This window comes from Dama dama, chromosome 30 (genome assembly GCF_033118175.1).
Source record: "Dama dama isolate Ldn47 chromosome 30, ASM3311817v1, whole genome shotgun sequence".
Lineage (NCBI taxonomy): Eukaryota > Metazoa > Chordata > Mammalia > Artiodactyla > Cervidae > Dama > Dama dama.
This window is the reverse complement of record NC_083710.1, coordinates 35,751,441-35,778,210: the sequence shown is the minus strand read 5'-3', so window position 1 is coordinate 35,778,210 and position 26,770 is coordinate 35,751,441. Positions and strand designations below refer to the sequence as shown.

The 26,770-nt window shown below is 39.6% G+C and overlaps 1 protein-coding gene across 1 annotated transcript in view; it reads right to left on the bottom strand.

The window, feature by feature from the left end:
• Window positions 1-221: 221 nt before the first annotated feature.
• Window positions 222-26,770, bottom strand: part of LNX2 (ligand of numb-protein X 2) — an 87,854-nt gene continuing 61,305 nt past the window's right edge. Inside the window, exons 6-10 of the mRNA XM_061133288.1 lie at window positions 25,082-25,222; window positions 21,648-21,825; window positions 16,143-16,374; window positions 4,214-4,372; window positions 222-2,507 (exon numbers count right to left, since the gene is read on the bottom strand). Coding sequence (XP_060989271.1) covers window positions 2,372-2,507; window positions 4,214-4,372; window positions 16,143-16,374; window positions 21,648-21,825; window positions 25,082-25,222 — 846 coding nt within the window. The 3' untranslated portion in view covers window positions 222-2,371. The remainder of the gene's footprint in view (window positions 2,508-4,213; window positions 4,373-16,142; window positions 16,375-21,647; window positions 21,826-25,081; window positions 25,223-26,770) is intronic.

Below are 26,770 nucleotides of genomic sequence, written 5' to 3'. Positions count from 1 at the left end.
CTCTGGCGCTCAGTGGCTGCCGTCCAGAGGTCTGGCACAGGCTGACAACCCGACAGTCAGTGGAGAGCGAGTGGGCTCTGCCTTCAGCAGTGATGATTAGAAGACGGGTGTATGATCCCAAGGCGTCAAGCTTGGGATACTGTAGTGTGGCACAATGCCACAAACAAAAATAAGGACCACACGAGTCTGCACCTGCGGTGCAAGAAAAGACAGTGTTGCTCTTGTGGAAAGGATGATTTTTATTTTCACCCTAAATGGTTATCACATTATTATTTAAACACATTTGAAAAATCCTGAAGTAATGTAAACTGAAGGCACAGAACAAATCAACACATTTAACTGAAGCTTGAGATGAGAGAATTTGAGTACTTTTCTTCAGTAACAATAAATTATGAACAAGTTTCCATCACCAAACATCATTCTGACCGAAAGCTCTAGTCTTTCATAATAAAACCAAATTAGCTTAAGCTGATTTCAAGATTTCCATGGTAAAAATAATATTGGAAAAAAGTCACCTTTCAAAATACTCATCTGACCTCTGGGTCCACTGTAAGCCTTTTATTTATAATAGAGTGGAGGTCAGGATGTTTGCTGATGGACTGCCACTCCCCAAGGATGACACATTCTTATAAAATGTTTTAAAAAAGAGCAAAGTGGGCTACAAAATTCTGTTTGGGGAGCGGGGGGGGGGGGGGGGGGGGGGGGGGGGGGAACCTTGTTCCATGTCACTTAAAGTAACAAAACAAAGTAACAAGTAGCAATACCAGACTGCTTCAGAAGCCAGTCACCATAGAATAGTAACACACTGCAAGGGGCATTCCACTCTTTCTTGGTTAACTATTGACCTTAGAGTGTCCTAACAGTCATTGTTGCCATTTCTTATTTAGTAAAGAGATATGTTTAAAAAAACAATGAAAAAACTAACTGGAATAATCTGTGACATGCTACAGAAATGATGCGATGGCTAGGTTTTAAAGTAACATGGTCATGCTTCATAATATACTGTAGTGTTCTGAAATACATTCTCTGATCACTAACACCGTTTATTACAGAGGGCACTTGTAAATTAGCTCAGATTCTGAACTAGGTTTATAAATGAAACTTTTCAAGTATGCATAATACCCATAAGGTAGAGACTTTCCTCTTATTCACTTCATGTGTTTTTCCAGTGGACAACTGTGATGATTAAAGGATAAACAAAATGGGCTGGTCAGTTTTCAAAAACATGTCAAAAAACATGAGACAGTCTAGTGACCAAGGACTGATTGAAAAGTTTTTTTAAAATCTGGAGTAAGTGGTTTCAGACATTAATATCTTTCAGACTTTTTTCCGAAACAACTAAGTGTATAATATAAGTAAAGCAATAATGGGGGGAAATAAGGGCTTCTAAAACGCTCAAGAGAATAAATAAAAAAAGGCCTATCTTCTACTTAGCTGTGAGATGTATTTGTATGTGATATGTATGTGATATGATATGAAATGATAATGTGCATTTAATAGCAATATGCCTTTATTTTTATCATCTAATTGCATAAATCACAAAAACATTCCCAGCCAAGTTTGTTGATAGAAGTATAATACAAACTCTAGAAAATGATTTTTAGCAAAAACTGCTTCAAAATTTTCCTACATAACAAAACATTCCTTTGGAAATGATTCTTTTAGATTGTCAAGTAAATGCAGCTTTTACCATCTCTAGCACTAAACTATAATTACCTCCCAAATTCTTTTTTCACTGGGTAATATTATCTTTTATTCTGCAGTATTCTAATAATGGTACATTATTTTTTAAAAATGCCTTTAGTGGTCTCAGACTTATGTCTTCATCTATGAGTACTGAGATGAAAGTAGATACAAAATAAGCCAGAAAAATCACCTTTTAAGTAGTATGGTTTGAAATGTTGGCACGGATGAAAATGGGGAGAGGCTTCCACATTGAGCAGGCAGCCACTCACAGCACTGGCCACCCAAGTGATGGCCCACTCGGCCCGTCTTGGGCACATGGAACTCGTTTTATGACTCAGTTACTGAAAACAGCTACTGGGAGCCGCCTGATGCAGCCGGCTGGCTCACAGTTTGGGCAGACTTCATTCTTTATCACAGCTCACATTCTGACAACTGAGAACCTGGATTCTGAAAATGTGACCCCACGAGGGTTAGGGGAAGACGGGTTCTGAGCTGGGAGAAATGTGGCAACCTGGTGGGGAGGAGGCATTTAAATATTAACAACAAAAGGACAAGCCTAGTGGGTTTGGCCCTGCGTGTCCCAGCTGTGTCAGCAGGCCCTAACAGAAACTTAACAAAACCAAAGGGGCTTCTTTCCAAGACCTAAAAAAAAGGAAGCTGTTTGACTTAACACCAAATTCGAAATCTACACCAGGCTGCCAGGCCAACAGATGACGGTCAGCGTGACTTTGTTTCTCTGTTCCTTCAGCATGGGGACCAGCGCCGAGTGGCTCATGCCCACGGTCGACAGGCCGTTCACAGCCACGATCATGTCTCCACATCTGGACAACGACAGACAGAAAGAGTCACTGTTTTCACAGTATCAGAAATGTTGTCCTGAGATTTGTTCAGCACACTTACCCATTAACTGTCAACGATCAGGCTATATGACTTTCTTTGAGAAATATCTGGGTGATTTTCAAGCCCATGTTGGCCTTCCCATGTCAACCAGGGACACCCCCGTGCCAGCCTCTCCTGCAACTGGTGGATGATTTCAAAGGCAAGCAGAGTAATTTTCACAGAAGCTTAAGCAATGTATAGTTAAGAGAATAAATCTGCTGCCTGCTTTAAAAATACATGATACATTTGGAGGGGGCTGCTGTTTTCATTGTTGATTTTTTACAGCCCATTCATTCGAGGCTTCAATTAAATGAGACCCACACCTGTTTCAGCCAAGGATGCTCACTGTCCTTCAGCTGAATTATCACAAATGGATGGTGAATCTGAAGACCTTTCTATCTTTTATAATTTTTAGTCTTTATTTTGAATATGAATATGCTACTTTCTTGTGATCTAGTTCAACTTCTTTTAGGAAGTGGAAGTTAATTAGTTTATAATTTACACGAGACCCAGACTGGTTGAACACCTGGCTGAGAGAATGGTTATTTCATCCCTGCCTCCCACTCTTTTCTCCTGAAGTGACTTTTTCATCTCTACCAGATGACAGTGGGATCTGGAGCACACTGACCCTGATGGATTTTCCTCAGTATTATTGAGCTGTTGCTCTATGTTTGCAAAATGTAAACTCCCCGATTTGTGCAGCACTCTGACTAGGATGTCAACATCCACTTTTTAAGAACCGTTCCTTGCATGCAAAACTAGGTCCTAAGAACTTACAGTCACCCGTTTCCTCTGTCTGTATAATCTCCTGATGGAATGCCTCTTTCTTCTCATGGTGCCTGAGCTCTGAGAAAGGCAGCACGGAGGCTGAGAGGGTACTTTTTGCCCAGTGGTGACAACAGCAGGGGCTGAATGGCCAAGACTTCTAGATTAATTGCTGTCAACGAATTCCAGCTATTTTGACTATGGGCAGCTTTTTAACCTGAATCCTCAGTGTCTTGCTTATAAAATAGGAACACCAGCAGCACTTACCTCACAGGCTGCTAGGAAGGTGCAGTAACCCAGAGCCAGCACCTAGCACCACTCCTGGCACACACATCACCCATCAATACTGATGAAACCTTTACTAGGAATGCAAGGCCCCATGCTGGCTGCCAGGGATCTAACACAAAATGCAACAAAATCCCTCTCACGTGGACTTGCATGAATTGAGCGTTAAGTTGACATAAGTGCTCTAGAAAAAAAGTCACCTAATGACAGGACTGGACTCAGGTGCTCAGGGCAAGCTTCAGGTTACAATGTGTCCACATGACTCTGCATTACTGTTTATCTCACAACAGGCACTGACCTGTGGTACCAGGATGCTTCAGGCTAGATCAGGCCTGGCAGATCTGTCTCTGTAAAGGGCCAGATGGTAGGTTACCATCCTGGGCTCTGCGAGTCACTGGTCTCAGGACTGGCCACTTGGCTCTGCCATCACATCTCAGAAGCAGCCCGGGGAGACAGGTAAACGAGGGAGTGTGGGTATGTTCCAATAAAACTTTATTTACAAGGACGGACAATAGGCTGGACTTGAGAGTTGACCTTGGTCTAGACCGTGTCCATCATAGTAAATGCAAAGCACATCATTAAACACAACAAGACTCACTTTAATCTTCCGTCGTAATAAGCAGGGGTCCCCAGGACGATGGTTTTGATGAAGAAAGGCTGATTGGTGTGGTTCTCTTCGTATCCACCGACGATACTAAAGCCCCAGCTTCCTAAGTAGCTTCTTCGTAAGACGATGTCATGGCAGCTGTGAAGGGCACTGTCAGCACAGAGACCAAGAAAAATTAGCGTGAGGCTTTTTACAGCCTGTGAGGCTTTCACAGCCTGTTCATCTTTGTTGTGATTCTACACCGTGGTCTGTGCGTCCATTACAATGGGGAGCAGCATACAACATGCTAGAGCAGGGCTGCTCATGTGCTCCGGTTTCTTAGCTCAATAAGAGGCATTTAACAGAACACTGACAGAAGTGACTTTGCAGAAAGGAACGCTTGTGGTGTTACTACATCTCTGGTCATTAATGTGTTAAAAAGGCTTCCAGTAGAGAGGAGTCCCAGGCATTGGCCTGATGTTTTAGGACAGTACAGGTTATTTTTGTTATTCTGAATCTTCTGCAGGAGATAAAACACCACAAATAAGCAGGTGTGTGTACACGCCAGCACACACAGTGGAAGGGCCCCCGCCCCACGAGGGAAAGCAGAGCTGTTGCCCCACATGACAGCCCTTCTGACCCACAGTCACTGAACATTGGTTTGCACACAGTAGAGACCTCTGAGTCCACAGAATAGTGGCTGTTTAGTGACAGGTATTCTTTTGACCTATACTAAACTTGGGCTTCCCTGGTGGCTCAGAGGTTAAAGCATCTGCCTCCAATGCGGGAGACCCGGGTTTGATCCCCTGGAGAAGGAAATGGTAACCCACTCCACAGTACTCTTGCCTGGAGAATCCCATGGACGGAGGAGCCTGGTAGGCTACAGTCCACAGGGTCCCAAAGATTTGGATACGACTGAGCAACTTCACTTTCACTTTTCAAACTAGGTTTTAGTATCTTGTGTTTCTTCTTTTATATTGGAGTGTAGTTGATTTAGCTTCCCGGGTGGCTCAGCAGTAAAGAATCTGCCTGCCAGTCCAGGAGACATGAGTTCAACTGCTGGGCTGGGAAGATCCCCTGGAGGAGGAAATGGCAATCCACTCCAGTATTCCTGCTTGGAGAATCCCACGGGCAGAGGAGCCTGGCAGGCTCCATGGGATCGAAAAGAGACAGACACAGCTTAGTGACCAAACACCACCACAGTTGACTTATAACGTTGTTTTAGGTATACAGCTAAGAGATTCAGTTATATATATATCCATTCTGTTTCAGGCTGTTTTCCCATATAGATTATTATAGAATATTGAGTACAGTTCCTTGTGCTATACAGTAGATCTTTATTGATTATCTGTTTTGTATAGAGTGATGTGTATATGTTAATCCCAAACTCCTAATTTATCCCTTGTTGCTATGTTTCCCTTTTGGTAACTCTAAGTTTATTTTTGAATGTCTGTGGGTCTATTTCTGTCTTGTAAATAAGCTCATTTGTATCATTTTCTTTTTAGATTCCACATATAAGTGACATTATGTGATATTTCTCTTAGTCTGACTTCACTCAGTATGATAATCTCTAGGTCTATCCATGTTGCAGCAAATGACATTTGAGTAATATTCCACTGTATTGTGTACCACATCTTCATTATCCATTCCTCTATCAGTGGATATTTAAGTTGCTTCCATGTCTTGGCTATCATGAGAAGTGCTGCTGTCAACACAGGAGTGCGTGTATCTTTCTGAATTATAACTTTGTTTGGATATATCCCCCCAGTGGGATTGCTGGATCACATGGTAGCTGTTTTTAATTTCTTGGGGAACCTCCATACTGTTCTCCATTGGGGTTGCACCAGTTAATATTCCCAACAACAGTGTAGGAACTTCCCTTCTCTCCACACACTCTCCAGCATTTATTAGTAGACTGTTTGATGTTGGTCATTCTGACTGTGAGGTGGTACCCACTGTATCTTTATTTGCATTTCTCTAATAATTTGTGATGTTGAACATCTTTTCATGTACCTATTGGCCATCTGTATTTCTTCTTTGGAGAAATGTCTATTTAGATCTTCTGCCCATTTTTTGATTGGGTTGTTTTTTGCTGCTGTTGTTTCAGTGTATAAGTTGCTTATATCAATATATTTTGGAAATTAAACCTTTGTTGGTCACATGTCTGCAAATATTTTCTCCCATTCTGTAGGTTGTCTTGTTGATGGCTTCCTTCACTATGCAAAAGCTTGTAAATTTGGTTAGGTCCCACTTATTTTTGTTTTTATTCCTATTGCCTTGGGAGACTGACCTAAGAAAACATTGGTATGACTTATGTCAAAGTGTGTTTTGCTTATGTTCTCTTCTGAGTTTTATGGGGTCCTGTTTTAAGTCTCCAAGCCATTCTGAGTTTGTTCTGTGTATGGCGAGTGGATGTGTTCTAACTTCACTGATTTATATGCAGCTGTACAACTTTCCCAACAATACTTGCTGAAGAGACTTTTCCTCATTGTATATTCTTGCCTCCTTTGTTGGAGGTTAATTGATGGCAGGTGTGTAGGTCTATTTCTGGGCTCATTCTGTTCCATTGATCCATGTCTGTTTTTGTACCACTACCATGTTGTTTCAAGTACTGTAGCTCTGTAGTACTGTCTGATGTCTGAAAGATTTTGCCTCCTGCTTTGCTATTTTTCTTCAGTATTGCTTTAGCAATTCTGGTATTTTATGGTTCTATATGAATTTTAGGGTTATTTGTTCTAATCCTATGAAGAATGTCATGGGTAATTTGATAGGGATAGCATTAAATTCTGTGGATTGCCTGGGTATATGGCCACTCAAACACATTACTGACCAGAGACGTATTAATGTATCTTTTGTTACGCAAAAGTATACTGACCAGAGACATTTCAATGTTCACTTACATAACAAATTGCCATCCACAGGTGGTGGTGGTGGCAGTGGTGTTCAGTTGCCCAGCTGTGTCCGACTCTTTGAGACCCCATGGACTGCAGCACACCAGGCCTCCCTGATCCTCACCATCTCCTAGTTTGCCCAAGTTCATGTTCATTGCATTGGTGATGCCATCCAGCCATCTCATCCTCTGACACCCTCTTTTCCTTCTGTCCTCAGTCTTTCCCAGCATCAAGGACTTTTCTTGGAATTCCCTTGCTTTCTCTATGATCCAGTGAATTTGGCAATTTGTCTGGTTTTGGCATCAGAGTGATGGTGACTTCACAGAACGTCTTTGGGAGCATTCCTTCCTCTTCAGTGTTTTGGAAGAGTTTGAGAAGGTTTGGTTTAAATTCTTCTTTGTATATTTGGTGTGAAGCCATCTGGTCCTGGACTTTTGTTTGTAGGGAGTGGGTGGGAGGAGAGCTTGAGGGAGAATAGATACATGCATATGTATGGCTGAGTAACTTTGTTGTGCACCTGAAGCTATCACAACATTCTTAATCAGCTATATACCAATATAAAGTAAAAAGTCTAAGATAGTATAAATACAGATTCTATTTCACTTCTAGTAATCTAAAATTATCTATTTCTTCTTGATTCAATTTTGGTGGGCTGTATGCTTCTAGAAACTTATCTGTTTCTTCTAGATTGTCAAATTAGTTGGCACTGAATTGTTCATAGTTTTCTCTCATTTTTTTTGTATTTCTGTGGCATTGGTTGTTATGTCTCCTTTTACATTTCTTATTTTGCTTATTTGGGTTCTCTCTCTCTTTTCTTCCTGGTGAGCCTGGCCAGAGATTTGTCAATCTTTTTTATCCATTCAAAGAACCAGTTCTTGGTGTTTATTTTTTCCTATTTTTTTAAATCTCTATTTTATTTCCTCTCTGATCTTTTATTTTCCTCCTTCTGCTAACTTTAGGTTTTGTTTGTTCTTTTTCTAATCTTTTCAAGTGGTAGGTTAGGTTGTTTATTTCAGATTTTTCTTGTTTTTTTGAGGAAGGTCTATATTGCTTTGAACTTCCCTATAATTTTGCTGCACTCCCACAAATTTTGTATGCTTTCACTATCATCTGTCGAGGTATTTTTTAAAATTTCCTCTTTGATTTCCTTGTTGACCCATTGATTTTTTTAGTAGCATGTTGTTTAGTTTCCATGTAATTGATTTTTCTTCCTTTTCTGTGGTTAATTTCTAGTTTTGTGCCATTGTGATCAGAGAAGATGCTTGATATAATTTCTGTACTCTTAAATTTCTTGAGGCTTATTTTGTACCCTTGTATGTGGTTAATTCCTAGAGAATGTGCCACATGCATATGAAAAGAAAGTGCATTGTGGGTTTTTTAAAAATGTAATATCCTGAAAATATAAATTAAGCCTAACTGCTTTGTTGTATCATTTAGGATCTCTGTTGCTTTACTGATTTTCTGTCTAGAAGATCTGTCCATTGATGTCACTAGGGTGTCAAAGTCTCCTACTATTTATTGTATACCCATCAGTTTCTCCCTTTATGTCTGCTGGTATTTGTTTTCTGTATTTGGGTGCTCCTATATTAGATGCACATATGTTGACGAGTATAAAATCCTATTCTTGTATTGATCCTTTTATCATTATATACTGTCTTTATAGCCTTTAAAGTCTATTTTGTCTGAGTACTACAGCCCCCACTTTTTTGTAATTTGTTGCATGAAATGTTTTTCCACCCCCTCACTTTTAATCCATGTGTCCTCTGCCCTAAAGTGGGTCTCTTACAGGCAGCATATCATAGGCTCTTGTTTTTTTTAATCCAGCTGCCACTCTGTTTTTTGACTAGAGCATTTAATCCACTGATGTTAAAGGTAATTTACTAAGATATGTATTTTGTTGTTAAGTTGCTCACTCATGTCTGACTCTTTGCTGCTCCATGGGCTGCAACACCCCAGGTTTCCTGCCCTTCACTATCTCCCAGAATTTGCTCAAACTCATGTCCATTCAATCAGTGATGCCATCTAACCATCTTATCCTCTGTTGCCCCCTTCTCCTCCTGCCTTCACTCTTTCCCAGCATCAGGGCCTTTTCCAATGAGTTGGCTCTCACTGGAAATTTTACAGTTTGTTGTGATCCACACAAAGGCTTTAGTGTAGTCAATGAAGCAGAAGTAGATGGTTTTCTGGAATTCCCTTGCTTTTTCCATAATCCAACAAATGATGGCAATTTGATCTGTAGTTCCTCTGCCTTTTCTAAATCCAGCTTGTACATCTGGAAGTTCTCAGTTCACATACTGTTGAAGCCTAGCTTGAAGGATTTTGAGCATTACTTTTCTAGCATGTGAAATGAGTACAATTGCGTGGTAGTTTGAACATTCTTCGGGACTGGAATGAAAATTGACCTTTTCCAGTCCTGTGGTCACTGCTGAGTTTTCCAAATTTGTTGGCATATTAAATACAGAACTTTAGCAGCATCATCTTTTAGGATTTGAAATAGCTCAGCTAGAATTCCATCACCTCACTAGCTTTGCTCTTAGTAATGCTTACTAAGGTCCACTTGACTTCATACTTCAGGATGTCTGGTGAGTGATCACACCATCATGGTTATCTGGGGTCATTATGATCTTTTTTGTACAGTTCTTCTATGTATTCTTGCCACCTCTTCTTAACATTTTCTGCTTCTGTTAGGTCCATACCGTTTCTGTCCTTTATTGTGCCCATCTTTGGGCAAAATATTCCCTTGATAGTTCCAATTTTCCTGAAGAGATATCTAGTCTTTCCCTTTCTATTGTTTTTCTCTATTTCTTTGCAAAGTTCACTTAAGAAGACTTTTTTTTTTTTTTTAATCTCTTGTTATTCTCTGGAACTCTGCATTCAGATGGGTATATCTTCCCTTTTCTCTTTTGCCTTTCGCTTCTCTTCTTTTCTCAGCTATCTGTAAGGCCTCTTCAAACAATCATTTTACATTTTCGCATTTCTTTTTCTTGGAAATGGTTTTGATCACTGCCTCCTATACAATGATATGAACCTCTGTCCATAGTTCTTCTGGCACTCTATCAGATCTAATCCCTTGAATCTATTTGTCACTTCCACTGTATGATCATAAGGGATTTGATTTAGGTCATCCCTGAATGGCCTAGTGGTTTTCCCTACTTTCTTCAATTTAAACCTGAATTTGTCAATAAGGAATTTATGATCTGAGCCACAGTAAATTCCTGGTCTTGTTTTTGCTGACTCTATAGAGCTTCTCCATCTTTAGCTGCAAAGAATATAGTCAATCTGATTTCAGTATCAACTATCTGGTGATTTCCATGTGTAAAGTCCATGTAGATGGAAGAGGGTGTTTGCTATGACCAGTGCGTTCTCTTGGCAAAACTCTGTTAGCCTTTGCCCTGCTTCATTTTTTACTCCAAGGCCAAACTTACCTGTTACTCCAGGCATCCCTTGACTTCCCACTTTTGCATTCCAATCTACTATGATGAAAAGGATATCTTTTTTTTTTTTTTTTTTTGGTGTTAGTTCTAGGTCATCATAGAAACGTCCAAGTTCAAGTTCAGCTTTTTTGACATTAGTGGTTGGGGCATAGACTGGGATTACTGTGATACTGAATGGTTTGCCTTGGAAACCAGCAGAGATCATTCTGTCGTTTTTAAGATTGCACCCAAGTACTGCATTTTGGACTCTTTTGTTGACTATGACGGCTACTCCATTTCTCCTAAGGGATTCTTGTCCACAGTAGTAGACATGATATTTATTGTAGTATATACATATTTATTGTCATTTTAAACTTTGTTTTCCCATTGATTTTATATTTCTTCTTTGTCCCTTGTTTTTTCATTTTTCCTTTTGTGGTTTGATTTTCTTTTGTATTATACTTACATTCTCTTCTTTCTGGTTTCTGTGAATCTATTTTATATTTTTGATTTGTGGTTATCTTGTTTTTCAAGTATGTTACCCACTTCCTATATCTATTTGCCTTAGATTGGTAGTCATATAGGCTCAAACACATTTTAGAGGGGAAAAAAATCTACATTTAATTACTCTCCTCTCCCACATTTTATATGATTTTGATGACCTCTTTTACATCTTCATTTTCATTCTTTTGTTGTTCAGTGTGGTCGTCATCACTTTAATGGAATTATTATTATTTTTTTTAACATATTATGGACTGGGGTGGGGGGTTCCTTTGCAGAAATGTAACACCTGTGCCAGCAATTTGTTATGTTAGTGAATATTGAAATACCTGCATCTGAGTAAACTCAAATCACATCAGCAACTTTTTTTGCACTTATTTATTTGAGACTTTGTACATGTCTTACTGTAAAGCATTCTAGTATTTCATTAGAGCATGGCAGGCAGTGTGGCGGGTTCCTCTGTTCAGGGGATCACAACATCTATTACAAAAACATAGTGTCTCACTGTGCTTTCCCCTGGAAGAGCAGATGGTACACTTTATGGTGGCATTTTTTTTTTTTTTTAGTCCTATGGGTGGTATTTCCTCTAGAATATGTTCTTTTATCTTCCATGATAGTAAACAAAATGGATCTTTGAGGGGGGTTCTTTTAGAAACCCAAAATTTTGTGATGCATCAGTTTTGAAAGGATCTACCTGCCAATTCAGGAGACATAAGAGGAGTGGGTTTGATCCCTGGGTCAGGAAGATCCCCTGGAGAAGGAGATGGCAACCCACTCCATTAAAGTTGCCTGGAAAATTCCATGGACAGAGTAGCCTTGCAGGCTACAGTCCAGGGGGGCCACAGAAAGTTGGACACAACTGAGCACATTAATTGTATTACTCTCTAAAAACATACGTCTCTGGTCAATGATATGTTAATCTGTGTACTGGCTTATATAAGTGATTTATTTTCCACTTATGATTTTCTCTTTCCTGTAGATTGTTACTTTTTTTTTTTTTTTTTTTTCCTATTTAGAGAAGACCTTTCAATCTTTCCTTTCGGATATGTTTTCAGTTCAATTCAGTCACACAGTCACGTCCAACTCTTTGCAACCCCATGGACTGCAGCATGCCAGGCTTCCCTGTCCATCACCAACTCCTGGAGTTTGCTCAAACTCATGTCCATTGAGTCGGTGATGCCATCTGACCATTTCATCCTCTGTTGTCCCCCTTCTCCGCCTGCTTTCAATATTTCCCAGCATCATGGTCTTTTCCAATGAGTCAGTTCTTTGCATCAGGTGGCCAAATTATTAGAGTTTCGGATATGTTTAGTATTGCTGTATTCTTTAGTTTTTGCTTGTATGAGAAATTCTCTCCCCGTTCTAAATGATAATCTTCTTGCGGAGAGCATCCTGGGTGGTATATTTTTCTCTTTTCAGGACTTTTGAATTTATCTCGCCACTCCCTTGCCTGCTGCCATTTCTGCAGAGAAGTCAGTTCATAGCCTTGTGGGGGTTCCCTTGTAATCAACTTTTTCTCTTGCTGCCTTTAGGATCCTCTCTTTAACTTCTGTCATTTGTATTATACTACATCTTGGTGTAGGTCTGTTTGGGTTTAGATTGTTTGCAACTCTCTGTGATCCCTGAACCTGAGTATCTGTTTCCTTCTTTAGGTTTGGGATATTTTCAGCCATAATTTCTTCAAATACATTTTGATCTCATTTTCTTTTTTCTTCCCCTACCAGAGTTCCTATTATGAGTAAACCAGCACACTTTATATTACCCCATGGCACTCTTGCTTTCACTTTTTTTTCCCCCCACTTGGCTCTCTGCCGTCCTGACTGGGTGATTTCCATTATTCTTTCTTCCAGGTCATTTATTCATTCTTCTGCATTATTCATTTTGCTATTCATTGCCTTCAGCTCAGCTTCTGTCTCTGCAAATGAGCTTTCTTATTTTTCTTGGTTTTTCTTTGTATTTCTAGTTCATTTCTACAGTACTCTGCATTTCTGTCCATAACCTTTCTTAATTCCTTCAATATTTTCATTATCTCCTTTTTAAAATTGGTGTCTATTAGACTGAAGAGGTCTTTCATTGTTTGTTCTTTCAGGGGAATTCTCTTAGCCTTTTAACAGGAAATGGTTCCTCTGCTTTACTTTACTTCTATTTCTCTCACTCTGAGTTTAGGAAAAACTGTGGTCTTGGGGGCCTATTTACGTGAGGGGGCACCCCTGTGTCACTTGTGAGGGTTTAATATATTTGGTGCGAGGGCTGTCTTTAGCATGGATGCCTGCCGCCTCTCCTCAGTGTGTGCCGGTCGTGTCCCTTTGATGGGGGTGTGCAGATGCAGTGGCTGACCTGCTTCTGGAGTTTCTGGTGGCAGTGGTGGCACCCCCAGAGCACACGGTGGGCATGGAGGCAGCTCGAGACCACTCCTGGAGTCCCAGGGGGCAGCAATGGTGGTTTGTGAGTTTCTGGCATCTGGGCAGGTGGTGGCAGCAGTGGCTCACATGATGGTGTCCTGTGACCATGCCTGGAGTCTGAGAGGGAGACGGCAGCAGCTGTGACCCTCCTGGTGTCTGGGGGGGCGGCAGTAGTGGCTCATGATGGCTCCTGGATCCTGTGCAGGCTGTGTCATGCCCTCTGCGAGTGTGCATATGGGGAAAACAGTGGGTCCTGCCCCTCGCCTTGGACATCACCAGACACTGGCACCTGGTCTCAAGGGTGGCCAGCTGTCCTCCGTGTACACCCTCTGCAGTCGCAGCAGATGCCCACCACTCCCTGGCTATTTCTGCACAGCCAACCCCAGTCCTCAAGCCCAAGATTCTCTTGCCCTTTCAGCTGTCTGAGGTCATCTGCCAGCGGCCAGCAGGCACTCTGTGAGACTCATTCCATGTGCAGATGTACTTTTGATGTGTTTGTGGGAGAAGGTGAGCTTCAGGTCCTTCTAACTCCACCATCTTGACCACTTACCGGTTTTTCTTTCTCAGGATTGCTCTGGCTATTTGAGGCCTTTGTGTTTCCATATGAATTTTAAAACTTTTTGTTGTAGTTCTGTGAAAAATGCCATTGGTAATTTGATAGACATTGCATTGAATCTGTTGACTGCCTTGTACTATATTGTTTATTTCTCACCTAAAATCTTTGTTACTGTTCCTGGCACATCAGAAAATGCTCTGAACACAGGAAGAAGTGCTGACCCCCAAACTAGCCAGGGATAATAGAAAAAAGAGAGCTACAAGTAGCAGGAGTGTTTCTCCAGGACTTCACTGGTCCTGTCCTGTCCAGAGGCAGAGGTGGGGGGGACCTGTGTGGAACTGCTCAGCATGAGGGCACAACTTCTCACAAAGACTTTTGGGATGAATGTTTATAATCAGTTAGGTTCCTTCTCAGGGCCAACACCTCACAACTTAGAATGGCATGTCTGTAGGAATTGAAAAGCAAGCATTTATAGCTATGTTGACTTTTTAATGGGGGGAAAGATCACTTTTGGTGCTTGGAATAAACCTATGAAGCAGTTAATCATATTTGTTGTAAAAAAAAAAAATCTCTCTCCACAAGAGCCCTATAGGTCCCTGTAACAGTAATCCTATTACAACCTTGGGCCTTCTTTTTTTTCCCCTTCTTTTTCTTTTAACCAAGAGAACAAGTTAGCAAATTAATTAACAAACTAAATTCAATAATGTTCTTGCTTTTTTCTGTTATTCTTTTTTTTACCCTGTTATTCTTTATGTGAAAATACTTTATAAACCGTACAGCCCCATATAAATGCTAACTATTAGTAATTTATTCCAAATGAAGCCAGATGGCTCAGAAACTGGTACATTCTTACTACTTAAAAAACCGATCATTTTCACACTGGGTTAAAAGAATGTTCTGTCATAGTTCAGTTTCAGTATTCTCCACAGTAAGAACCTAAATTGAGCTGGAAACGAAGATGATAATGTAATGGGCATCCTCCCTACCTCAGTACCAAACCCACACAGCCATGGTCGGAGGTCCCAAACGTCTCATGACCAGATACTAACCAGCTGCAGAATGTCTTGGCTGGTCAGCTGGTCAAAAGCTGTGACCTCTTTCTAACAGGGGTTAAGAGCACATACTCGTGACATCAGTGATTTGGCTTACAGACTCTCTATGTCCAATAAAAACTCAGTTTTACATTCCTTTTAAGGAAGACTTAAAAGGATTAAGAAAGGGCTTTTAGAACAGCTCTGGGACAGGAAGACACTTTGGCCTGGTTTTCCCAGTGGAGAATACACCTGAGTCCCAGCATGTGTCAGAGTGAAGGTAAAGGACAGTCTTCTGAGCAAGGAGAATGAACGCCTACTCTCATGGCGGCCCACATGGGAGCCTCTAGTAGCACGTGTCAGTACGTCCCAGCATGTGTCAGAGTGAAGGCTGGTAAAGGACAGCTCTGAGCAGGAGACTGAATGCCCACTCTCACAGCAGCCCATGTGGGAGCCTCTAGTAGGGGTCATTTTTATAAGCATATGTAAATCTCTTCAGCTTAGCTCTTATTGTTAAATTTACCTTTTTGACTATAATAACCTAAGAAAAACCAGGGGCTTCCCAAGTGACTCAGTGGTAAAGAATCTGCCTACCAATGCAGGAGACATGGGTTTGTTCCCAGGGTTGAGAAGTTCCCCTGGAGAAGGAAATAGCAACCCACTTCATTATTGTTGCCTGGGAAATCCCATGGACAGAGGAGCCTGGTCTACAACCCATGGGGTCACAAAGCGTCAGACATGACTTAGCGACTGAACACCAGCACAAAGAAAAACTGACCTGATTTGAAGTTGTTGTTGCTGCTGCTGCTGCTAAGTTGCTTCAGTCACATCTGATTCTGTACAACCCCACAGATGGCAGCCCACCAGGCTCCTCCGTCCCTGGGAAATACTGGAGTGGGTTGCCATTTCCTTCTCCAATGCATGCATGCATGGTAAGTCGCTTCAGTCGAGTCCGACTCTGTGAGACCCCATAGACGGCAGCCCACCAGGCTCCTCTGTCCACAGGATTCTCTAGGCAAGAATACTGGAGTGGGTTGTTACTTTTATCTAACTAAAGCCTCTTTCCTTCCTCATCAACTTGCTGTGCTATACCCTGATAACGGCTGTAATGACACTTTTCCATAAAACAACAGAAAAGCCTCAGTACCTGGGCAGCCCGAGCCACATGACCCACGACGGGGACCAGCTGGCGTCGTACTCGTTCTCACTGACAGCACTGGGTGGCTCGTCTGAGCCCTGGGCAGCCTCCTCCACCACCTGCACCTCCAGCGCTTTCAGGGCCACTGTGGGGGACGTGGCACTGGCCTTCAGCATAGCCACAGCCTCACTGTGGCTTAAATTGGTCAAATCAATGCCATTGATGTTCAACAAGATGTCACCTGTTCAAATGAAGAAACAAGGAAAATAAGTTACCAAGTGGTTACTTCCCTATGAATCCTGTTATCTGTAAACTAATCAACAAAGGTTAGATCCAAAAACTCCAATGAGATAAGAGACCATTTTTCTCTTCTTTATAATTCTAGAATACTGAGGAAAAATCCAGTTCACAGAGAACACTCCCAAATAATTCAAAACATTTTTAAAAATGTAGTAATATACAGGAAAAGTTGTGGCTGTGGGATTCAGTTGGGTTCACATTGTCAGCACTGGTGTAGCAGTGGACGGGCCCTGGACATTGTCATTTCTCTCTCTATAGTTCCTTCCAATTAAGAAAATGATTTGATCTTTTGCCCTTAGAAATGGATTTTTAATACATTCTAGTTTATATTTATACAGTTTTATACATCTAGACAGCTCTACATAGCTCAAGCAGTGCAAACTTATCAGAGTGTGTAGAGAGGGTATCCTTGGGCCAACACAAACGAAATTCAGGATTTGAACATGTTCTGCTTGAGGAAGAAAAATGGTGTCTGTTGCTACACTGAGTCATATTATGAAAAAGAGCAATGCAGCTTATATAAAAGGTTAGGAAGGAAAGGATTAGTTTTATAAGAAGCACAAACATTTGTACTAAGAAAGTCCACAGAAATCCTCTCCCAATTCATCATTTCTCATATTATTAAAGCAAAACATTCTCTTTGTAGAAAAATTAAAAATATATATAAACAAATAAAATTACCTCAAATTCCACAACAGAATAACTTAAAAAAAAACAGCCTTATAAAGATATAATTCATATACCATTCAATTAAAATCTGTAATTTTATGGTTTTATAGTCAGAGATGTACAACCATCACATTCATTTTTAGAACATTTTTATTATCACCTCCAAAACCCCGTACCACTAGTCTTAAACAACTACTAATCTATTTTCTATCTCTAGAGATAGATATATAGACATATAGATATAATTTGGATATTTCATATATATGGAATCATGTGGTCTTTTGTGACTGGCTTCTTTTACTTAGCATATTTCCAAGATTCATTTCTACTGTACAACAGAATGTGGGAATGAATGTGGGACTACATCATTCTTTCTTATGGCCAATTAATATTCCATTGTATGGATGAATCACATTCTCTTAATCCATTCACCAGTAAATGGACATTTGGGATGTTTTTACTTTTTGGCTATTATGGAAAGTACTGCTATAAACCTTCACGTACAAGTTTTTTGTGAATGTATGTTTTCATTTCTCTAGAAATGGACTTGCTGGGTCATATGACAACTGTTTAACTTTTTAAAGAACTGCTAAACTGTTTTACAAAACAATCATACCATTCTGTATTCTTGCTGGCAAATTATAAGTCAGTTTCTTTACATCCTTGCCAATGTTTGTTATTGTCTTTTTAAACTATATTCATCCAAGTGATGAATTTGTTTCTCTAATAACCAGTGTCACTGAGCATCTTTTCAAGTGATTATTTGGCCATTTGTGTATCTTCTTGGGAGTAATGACTATTCAGATCCTTTACCCATTTTAATATTGGTTTATCTCTTACTATTGTTATAAGGGTTCTATAAGTACTCTAGATACAAGCCCTTCATCAGATACATGATTTACAGATATTTTCTCCTATTCTGTGGGCTGTTTTTTCACTTTAATGATGTATTCTTTGCAGCAGAAAAATCTGTGATTTTTATAAAGTCCAGTTTACTGTTTTAGATCTTTAGTTGATTTACAATGTCATGTTGCTTTCAGGTGTACAGCAGTGATTCAGCTTTATGTATATATACAAATACATAGATCTTGAGCATCTTTTCACATGCTTTTTGACCATCTAATGTCTTCTTTGGAGAAATATTTGTTTAGATCGTCTATTTTTTTTATTTTTATTTTTTGTTTTTGATATCTGAGCTGTTTGTATATTTTGGATTAACCCCTTGTTGGCTGCATCATTTGCAAATATTTCCTCCCATTCTGTAGGTAGTCTTTCTGTTTTGTTTCTGGTTTCCTTTGCTGTGCAAATCTTTTAATTAGATCTCAATTGTTTATTTTTGTTTTTATTACCACTACTGTAGGAGACGGATCCAGACATTGCTTCAGTTTTCATCAGTGTTCTGCCTATGTTTTCCTCTAGGAGTTTTATAGTAAGTATCCAGTCTCACATTTAGTTTTTAACTCATTTTGAGATTATTTCTATATATGGTGTTAGAGAATGTTCCCATTTCATTCTTTTACATGTAGCTGTCCAGTTTTCCAAGCACCATATACTGATGAGACTGTCTTTTCTCCAGTGTATATTTTTCCCTCCCGTGTAACTGACTATAGATATGTAATTAATTGACTATAGCATTTATTTCTGGGCTGTCCTGTTTCATTGATCTGTATTTCTCTTCTGTGCCAGTGTCATACTGTTTTGATTACTGTACCTTTGTAGTACAGTCTGAGGTCAGGGAGCCTGATTCCTCCAGCTCTGCTTTTCTTTCTCAAGATGGCTTTAGCTATTCCAGATATTTTGTGTTTCCAAATTTTTAGTTTTTTGTTCTAGTTCTGTGAAAAATGCCATTGGTAATTTGATAGGAATTGCAATGAATCTGTAGACTGCCTTGGGTAATGTATTTATTTTGACAATATTGATCCTTCCACTTAAAGAACATGGTATCCATCTCTCCATCTGTCTCATCTTTGATTTCTGTCATCAGCATCTTATGGCTTTTAGAGTACAGGTTTTTTGCCTTCTTGAACAGTGAAAGTGTTATTCACTCAGTTGTGTCCAACTCTTTGTGATCCCCCAGACTGTAGCCTGCCAGTCTTCTCTGTCCATGGGATTTCCCAAGCAAGAATACTGGAGTGGGTTGCCATTTCCTTCTCCAGGGGATCTTCCCAACCCAGGGATTGAACCCTGGCCTCCTGCATTGCAGGAAGATTCTTTACTGTCTGAGCCACCAGGGAAACCCCTTAGGTAGGTTTATTCTTGGGTATTTTATTCTTTTTGATGTGATGGTAAATGGGATTGTTCCCTTCTCTTTTTTTGTCTTTGATTGTTAGTCTATAGAATTGCAACAGATTTCTATGCACTAATTTTGTATCCTGCTACTTTATAGAATTCACTGAAAACTACTCCAGTAGTTTTCTGGTAGCATGTTTAGGACTTTCTAAATATTAATATGTCATCTGCAAAGAATGACAGTTTTACTTCTTTTCCAATTTAGAGTTCTCTCAGACTGTTGTAGCTTGGACTTTCAAAGCTATATTCAATAAAAATGGTAAGAGTGGACAATCTTGTCTTGTTCCAAATTTTAGACAGAATGCTTTTCACCACTGAATCTGTTAGCTGTGGGTCTGTCACATATGGTCTTTATTATGTTGAGGTAGCTTCCCTCTATGCTTATTTTCTGGAAAGTTTTTTTTTTAATCATAAATGGATGTTGAATTTTGTCAAAAGCTTGTTCTACATTTACTGAGATGATCATATGGTTTTTATCCTTCAATTTGTTAATGTGTATCACCCTGATTGATTTGTGGATATTGAAAAATCCTTGTACCCCTGGGATAAATCCCACTTGATCATGGTATATGATCCTTTAAATGTACTGTTGGGTTCAGTTTGCTAGTATTTTGTTAAGGACTTTTGAGCCTATGTTCATTAGTGATACTGGACTGTAATTTTCATTTTTTTTTTGTGGTATTTTTGTCTGGTTTTGGTATCAGGGTGATAGTGGCTACATAGAATAAGTTTGGGAGTGTTTCTTCCTCTGCAATTTTTTGTAATAATTTCTGAAGAACAGGTGCTAACTCTTGTCTAAATGTTTGACAGAATTCTCCTATGAAGTCACCTGTAACAGACTTTTATTTATTGGGAGCTTTTTTATGACATTCAATTTTAGTACCTGTAATCAGTCTGTTCATATTTTCTATATCATCCTGGTTCAGTCTTAGGAAATTGTACTTCTCTTAAGAATTTGTCCATTTCTCATAGGTTGTCCATCTTATTGGCATAGAGTTGCTAGTGTAGTCTCTACAGTCCTTTGTATTTGTATATCTGTGGTGTTGGTTGTTAACTTCTTTCTCATTTCTAATTTTACTGATTTAGGCCCTCTCCATTTTTTCCTGATGAGCCTGACAAAAAGTTTATCAATTTTGTTCATATTTTCAAAGAACAAGCTTTTAGTTTCACTGATCTTTTCTGTTGTTTTTGTTTTTACTGCTTGTGTTTTTGGTGTCATATCTAAAATAGCAATTGATTAATCTATTGCCTAATCAAAGCCGTGAGGATTTACACTTGGTTTTCTTCTAAAAGTTTTAGCTCTTACATTTAGGTCTTGGATCAGTTAATTGAAGGTTAAGTGAAGGTAGGGCTCCAACTTCACTTCTGGAAAATAGCTTTTAAGACTCACTTTTCCGTATCAAACAAACCAAATATATTGAGAATGCTATTTTTACAACCACCATCCCCCATACAAATTATATAGTATTGCCTGTTGTTTAGTTGCTAAGTCATGTTGAAATCTTGTGACCCCCATGGACTATAGGCTCCTTCTGTCTATGGACTTCCCAAGCAAGAATATTGGAGTGGGTTGCCATTTCCTTCTCTAGTAGTATTGAGGGGGGTTGTGAAATTGTGACTGAATTACTCCCTAAAACCACTACCTTTTTATTAAGTTTATCTTCTGCTCCACCTCTTCTGTGAGCTTCCTCCCACTCAGACACTTTAAAAGTCAGCAAGTGTATTTCTGCTGGCAGTTAGTAAAATCAAGAGAGATGATCTTTCCAAGTATCTATTCTGCCATAATGCTGGGAACATCAATCTCTTAGAGGATCTTTTCCAACATAAAGTAACCCAACAGTTTGAGTAACTGTTAGAAAGTAAAAGAACCATTATTAAGCTCCAGTGATTTCACTTTACATTAGGAATTTTTCTAACCTTATAGAGGCTTTATGCTTCCACATGTAAAGCAGTGGTCCCCAACCTTTGAGGCACCAGGGACCAGTTTCATGCAAGACAGTTTTTCCGCTGGGGTTGGGGGCGGGGGATGGTTTGGGATGATTCAAGCACATTACATTTATTATGCACTTTATTTCTATTATTACATCAGTTCCATCTCAGATCATCAGGCATTAGATCCCGGAGGCCAGGGATTCTTGATGCAAGGGCTATTTTAAGAAGCTATGCTTAATAGGAAACTCTGTTAGATATTCTTTATTTGTAAGAACGCGAGCTGAATTTGAGAGATGTGGTGAAACTGTCCAAGCCCCAGCTTACCTCTCTTGATTCTGCCGTCACGTGCGAGGCAGCCGTGAGGGGGCACGCTGGTCACGAAGATGGGCAGCTCCCCACTCTTACTTCCTCGGCCCCCAGCTACTGTCATCCCAAGGGACTCATGTGGCTCTTTCTTTACAGTGATGTGTTTTTCTTGGCATGTAACACACTGGGCAAGATCCTAAATGTGAGAAGAAAAACTTATTGGATAATGAATAATATATATAAGCAAGGTAAAGACAGCTGGAGTAAAAACTTAACGTGGCAACTATAAAGGCATTTATAAAAAAAATCACTATAGAATTGAAAGCAATACACAGTTCTTCACAGGCACACAATGGCAAACTCTGGCAAACTCACATGACTGTACATGGGACTGAAACACTCAGGGCTGCTGACGCAGTCAAGTCCAAGTAAAACAAGCTCATCATTTGTATATAGTTACCATGAGCTCCCAGGTCGGATCAATGTACACAAGTAAATAATGCACTTGAATTTTAAGATCCTGAAAAGAAGCCAATTAATTTTACTTCCATTTTTCTCTTATATTCTTTGAGAGAAAAGTTGACAGTGGTATTAAAGTGTGGATTTTCCTAACTGCCAAAAACAAAAAGGCTAGATACTTATCTTCTGATTCTGACTAACAAAGGTTATCAGAGCACTCAAGTCATGAAGAAGATGCAAATCTACCTTCAAACCTTTTATGAAAAGCTAAAAGGATATAAAATAATTGAATTTTTGAAGTTAATGACAGGGAAATAAATCCTCAACGAACTATATTCTCAGGGAAAAGCTATTTTTATTGACATCTGTTACTGTTACTTATTACTGAGATACTCTTGATAACCAGTTTTCTTTTGAAAATAGAATTCAATAAAATCAAGGTACATATATATAATAGGAATATTAAAACAATATTGAAGTCTTACTAAGTGCAAAGCTCATGGCTTTATATGCATTATTTTTTAAGTTTACTTGTTTTTGGCTGTGCTGGGTCTTCACTGCTACACAGGCTTTTCTTTAGTTGTGGCAAGTGGGGGCTACTCTTCATTGAGGTGCAGGAGCTTCTCACTGTGGTGGCTTCTCTTGTTGCAGAGCACAGGCCCAACAGTTGTGGTGCATGGGCTTACTGGCACATGGGATCTTCTCGGATCAGAGATCAAACCCGTGTCTCCTGCATTAGCAGGCGGATTCTTTACCACTGAGCCACCAGGGAAGCACTATATACATTATTTAATTTAATCTTCACTGTGGTCTTCAAAGTAAGTAGTACTATTGGCTCTCCCCTTTTATGGATGAGGAAACAGCTCAGCTCTTGTAACTTGTCCCAAATCATACAGCTCTTTAAGTGCCTGCACAGGGATTTGAGCAGATGCAAATATATGAATATGTGCACATAATATGATGCACTCCGTAATACATATGTTTGTGTGCACCCACACCACACCACTACTATCCCACAGGGAAAGCTAACGTCAGAAGGTTTCCAACATTTATCAACTATGAGAAAATGCAGGTAAGAGTTAACATTATTAACAATATCAACAATAGAAATATGGGTTTATGGTTACAGAATTGTAGCATTCCTTTAATGACATGATTTGAAAACACTGACATGTACCTATCTGTTAATCCAGCCCCTGAAACTGCAGGCCCATCTCCCTTTCTCTGATCCTAGAACACATGTAACTCTTGAAATTTTATTTAAGGGAGCTACTTGCAAGAACTGCCTAGCACTCCTAGAAAATGTTATGACCTAGAAGAAAACTTAGAAATGTCTTAAGGCAGTGGCCTGTTTAAAGGTATGAAATCTATCTTAGTAGCCTTCAAAAATGGACAAAACCCACTTTATTAAGACAACTCATGTAAATTCAGTAGTCTTGAGTATATTTACAAGCAATTTTGGCTTTCAGGTATTTAATCAATTAAAGATGGTTGTTTTATTTGTCTAGAGGGCTCAGATATACGATTTCTCCTTGGGAACGGAACTAAACCAAACTTTAAGGACTATACTCAGTATATTTCAATTAAAGTACTAAATCATACAAATGTTTAAGCAGCTACTTAGAGGCCGAGTAGCCGGCTCATGTATATCGTGATTTTTATAATGATTATAATCATCTGAACAGGGTTTTTTGGGTGAATTTGTGTTTGTTTTCCCTAGGAGACCCTTTTTCCAAATCAGGATTTTATATAACAAATGCAGTGTTTTAGTAGTAAATAGCTAACACTTAAAAGTACATTTCATGTGGTTGTTCTAACCAATTAGATTTGCAGAGTACACAGTAATGCTAAACTTATTCTATTTAAAATGTTGTCACATAAGTTCAGTTCAGTTGCTCAGTCGTGTCTGACTCTAGGAATATATATTATATGCATAAAGCAAGGATGAGCTGTATGAAACAACTATTTGAAATTCCTATTCAAAACAGTAAGTCCTTTTTCATGATCATCATCACAAAGGCGAAATTACAGGTTTCCTTCATATACTTCAATTTCAGTTCCGAAATGAGAACGAGTATGTGGGTACAATTTCTTACATGTATTAACTAAACCAGAAACCAGTGAGAAGTCTGTACTTAAGCTAGGAAACCAGATACACCTGACAGGCCAAAAATACTTCTGCTGTTAAGGGGTGCTTTTCTCAGGGTCCCTGTGACATTCCAAAGGCAAGTATTCTCTCAAATACTGTCCTACACTAAGAAGTCATTTGAGCACACAGGGAACTTCTGTGGTTTTACGCAGACCAACAGATGTTTTTGTTTAGTAAAGAAATTTAATTTTACTTAAAGAGATTGACTGTGGAAGCTCACTTAGCAAGAAGGAACTATAAACCCTCTTTAAATTTCTGCAACTTAAGTGAGACAGTATCAAAATTCTTAGCACAAGTAAAAGACCTTGATATAAGTTACAAAACCAGTGAAATACTGAAGAAGCAGGGATAAAACATACAAGAATTTTGAAAGATTTAGGGCAGTCTTCCTATTCTAGAAGATAAAAACATATGCTATACATGTAATGTCAAAATTTATGAGTTATGTGTTTAATATTCACATGTCTAATTCTGTTTTAGGCAAACTACCCACAATTGCTAAGTACAGGCTGTCAATCATTGTCTTCATTATGCCTTTTCAATTATGTAAACTTTACATTTAAATGAGCAAGTTAAGTCCCAATTTCAAACAGAACTAAACAAACCAAAGATTTTTCTGGACAAATACTTCTCATTAATCACCTGGCAGGAGACCTTCCCCACCAAGAAACTACTGACTGAGGGACTGAGACAGGCACTCTCCAAGGTGGCAGGACGCGCACACTGCACAAATACTTCTGTGCATCTTCTCCAGGAGTGAAGAGCCCTCATTAAAGTCTCACCAGCTTGTAATGACGTATCCTTAGAGGGTGGATGAATTCAGAACCATGAGCAGGTGCCTCACCTTATGCGAGCTGGGTCTGTTGTAAGTCAGCGTCTGTGCGTGGTGCTGGCTGCTGCTCTGAGTTCCTGCCTCTCGGACGGTGCTTCCAGGCTGGGGTTTCCCTGGTCTGGCAATTGTTAAATTCACCCTCTCCCCGCTGGCCTGGAGGAAACACAGACACAGCCGCCAGTCATTACCGATGTTTCTCACTTCACAGAGCACAGGTAATTCCCATCACTGTGCCAGAGCCTTGCCTGGGGTGGCTGCAAGTGCCTGGTGGTAGGAGGAAGGGAGCTGGTCTTGTGAGCTTGTGGTTCAAGGTGTCTGCTGCTGAAATACACACACAGCTCTTGGACAGACCCTCCCCAGACCCCCTCCTCAACAACCCAGGCAGAGCAGTCCACCTCCCCAAGGAGGTGTTCTTCCTCCCCAGGACTTCTTGAAGGGTAACTTTCTTTTAAAATGAAAACAAAACATGTAAGTCTGTCAACAGGAGATGACTGAATCAATCAGCTGGTAAAGATCAGGACATGGTTCTACACTTACTTTTGTGGTTAAGACATTCACAACATGCTGCAGACACAAAGCTGCAAATTCAGACCTTACAAGGTAAGTGCATGTGTAAGTGTTATATAAATGTGTGTCTATCTGTGGACATATACACTCAGGAGTTTGTAAGGATGTTCTCCAAACAATGTTGACATCGCTTGCAGTGTTTAGTGCAAATTCAATTTTAATATATTTTCAATATTTTATCTTCGGTATTTTATTTCCATTTTAGACACAGAATCTGTTATTTTTACAATCTTCAATAAGATTATTGAAAGTGAAAGTTGCTCAGTCGTATCTGACTCTTTGTGACCACATGAACTGTAGTCTGCCAGGCTCCTCTGTCCATGGAATTCTCCAGGCCAGAATACTGGAGTGGGTAGCCATTCCCTTCTCCAGGGGATATTGCCAACCCAGGGATCAAACCCATTAATTTTTCTCGAAAAGAAACTTAAATTGAGCAACTTGAGTTTTCTATGCTTTGGGGGAAAAAAAATCACAGCACAAAATATGATGAAACGATTTAACTATTTGAATTATAAAAATCCAAATAAATGTATTACCGATGAAAAACTTTAAGTGTGTTTTCTACCTGTGTAACTATATCTTCCACATTTTGGTTAGAAATTTAGAACACTGCTTGAAACACAGTCAGTCAATATATATTGCTCTCTTCCTGGCTATCTTACTGAACTGACCTCTCACTTCAAAAAGCCCATCCAACTCACTCATTTCCTTTAACAAATCCCCAAACTTGGTTAACTTTCTTTCCCACTCCCCCTGCCCCACAAGATCAACTGTTCTCAGCAGTGCAGCAGCTGATGCAACTCACAGGTAAAGCCCTTGGTGCCCCGAGTGCTGCCTCTGATGTGAGGGAATGTCCAGGTATTCGATTTCTTTAAGCTTGAAGTCTATGAAATAAGACCAATGCCTGAACCTCCTCTCAGTGTAGTATGGTTGTAAGCACGTTCCCTAAAGGCTATATTTAACCAAAAAGTGGGGGAAAAAAAGGGAGTAGGTTAAAGGGGGAGTGAAACCTGGATTTTCTTAGTCTTAAAACCTCACTGTTATTTGATTCTATGTACGTATACATATTTCGTGACTATCAACCTACCTTAATTTCAGATATTCAGTTAGCGAATGCTTGGTTTCCACTGCAGT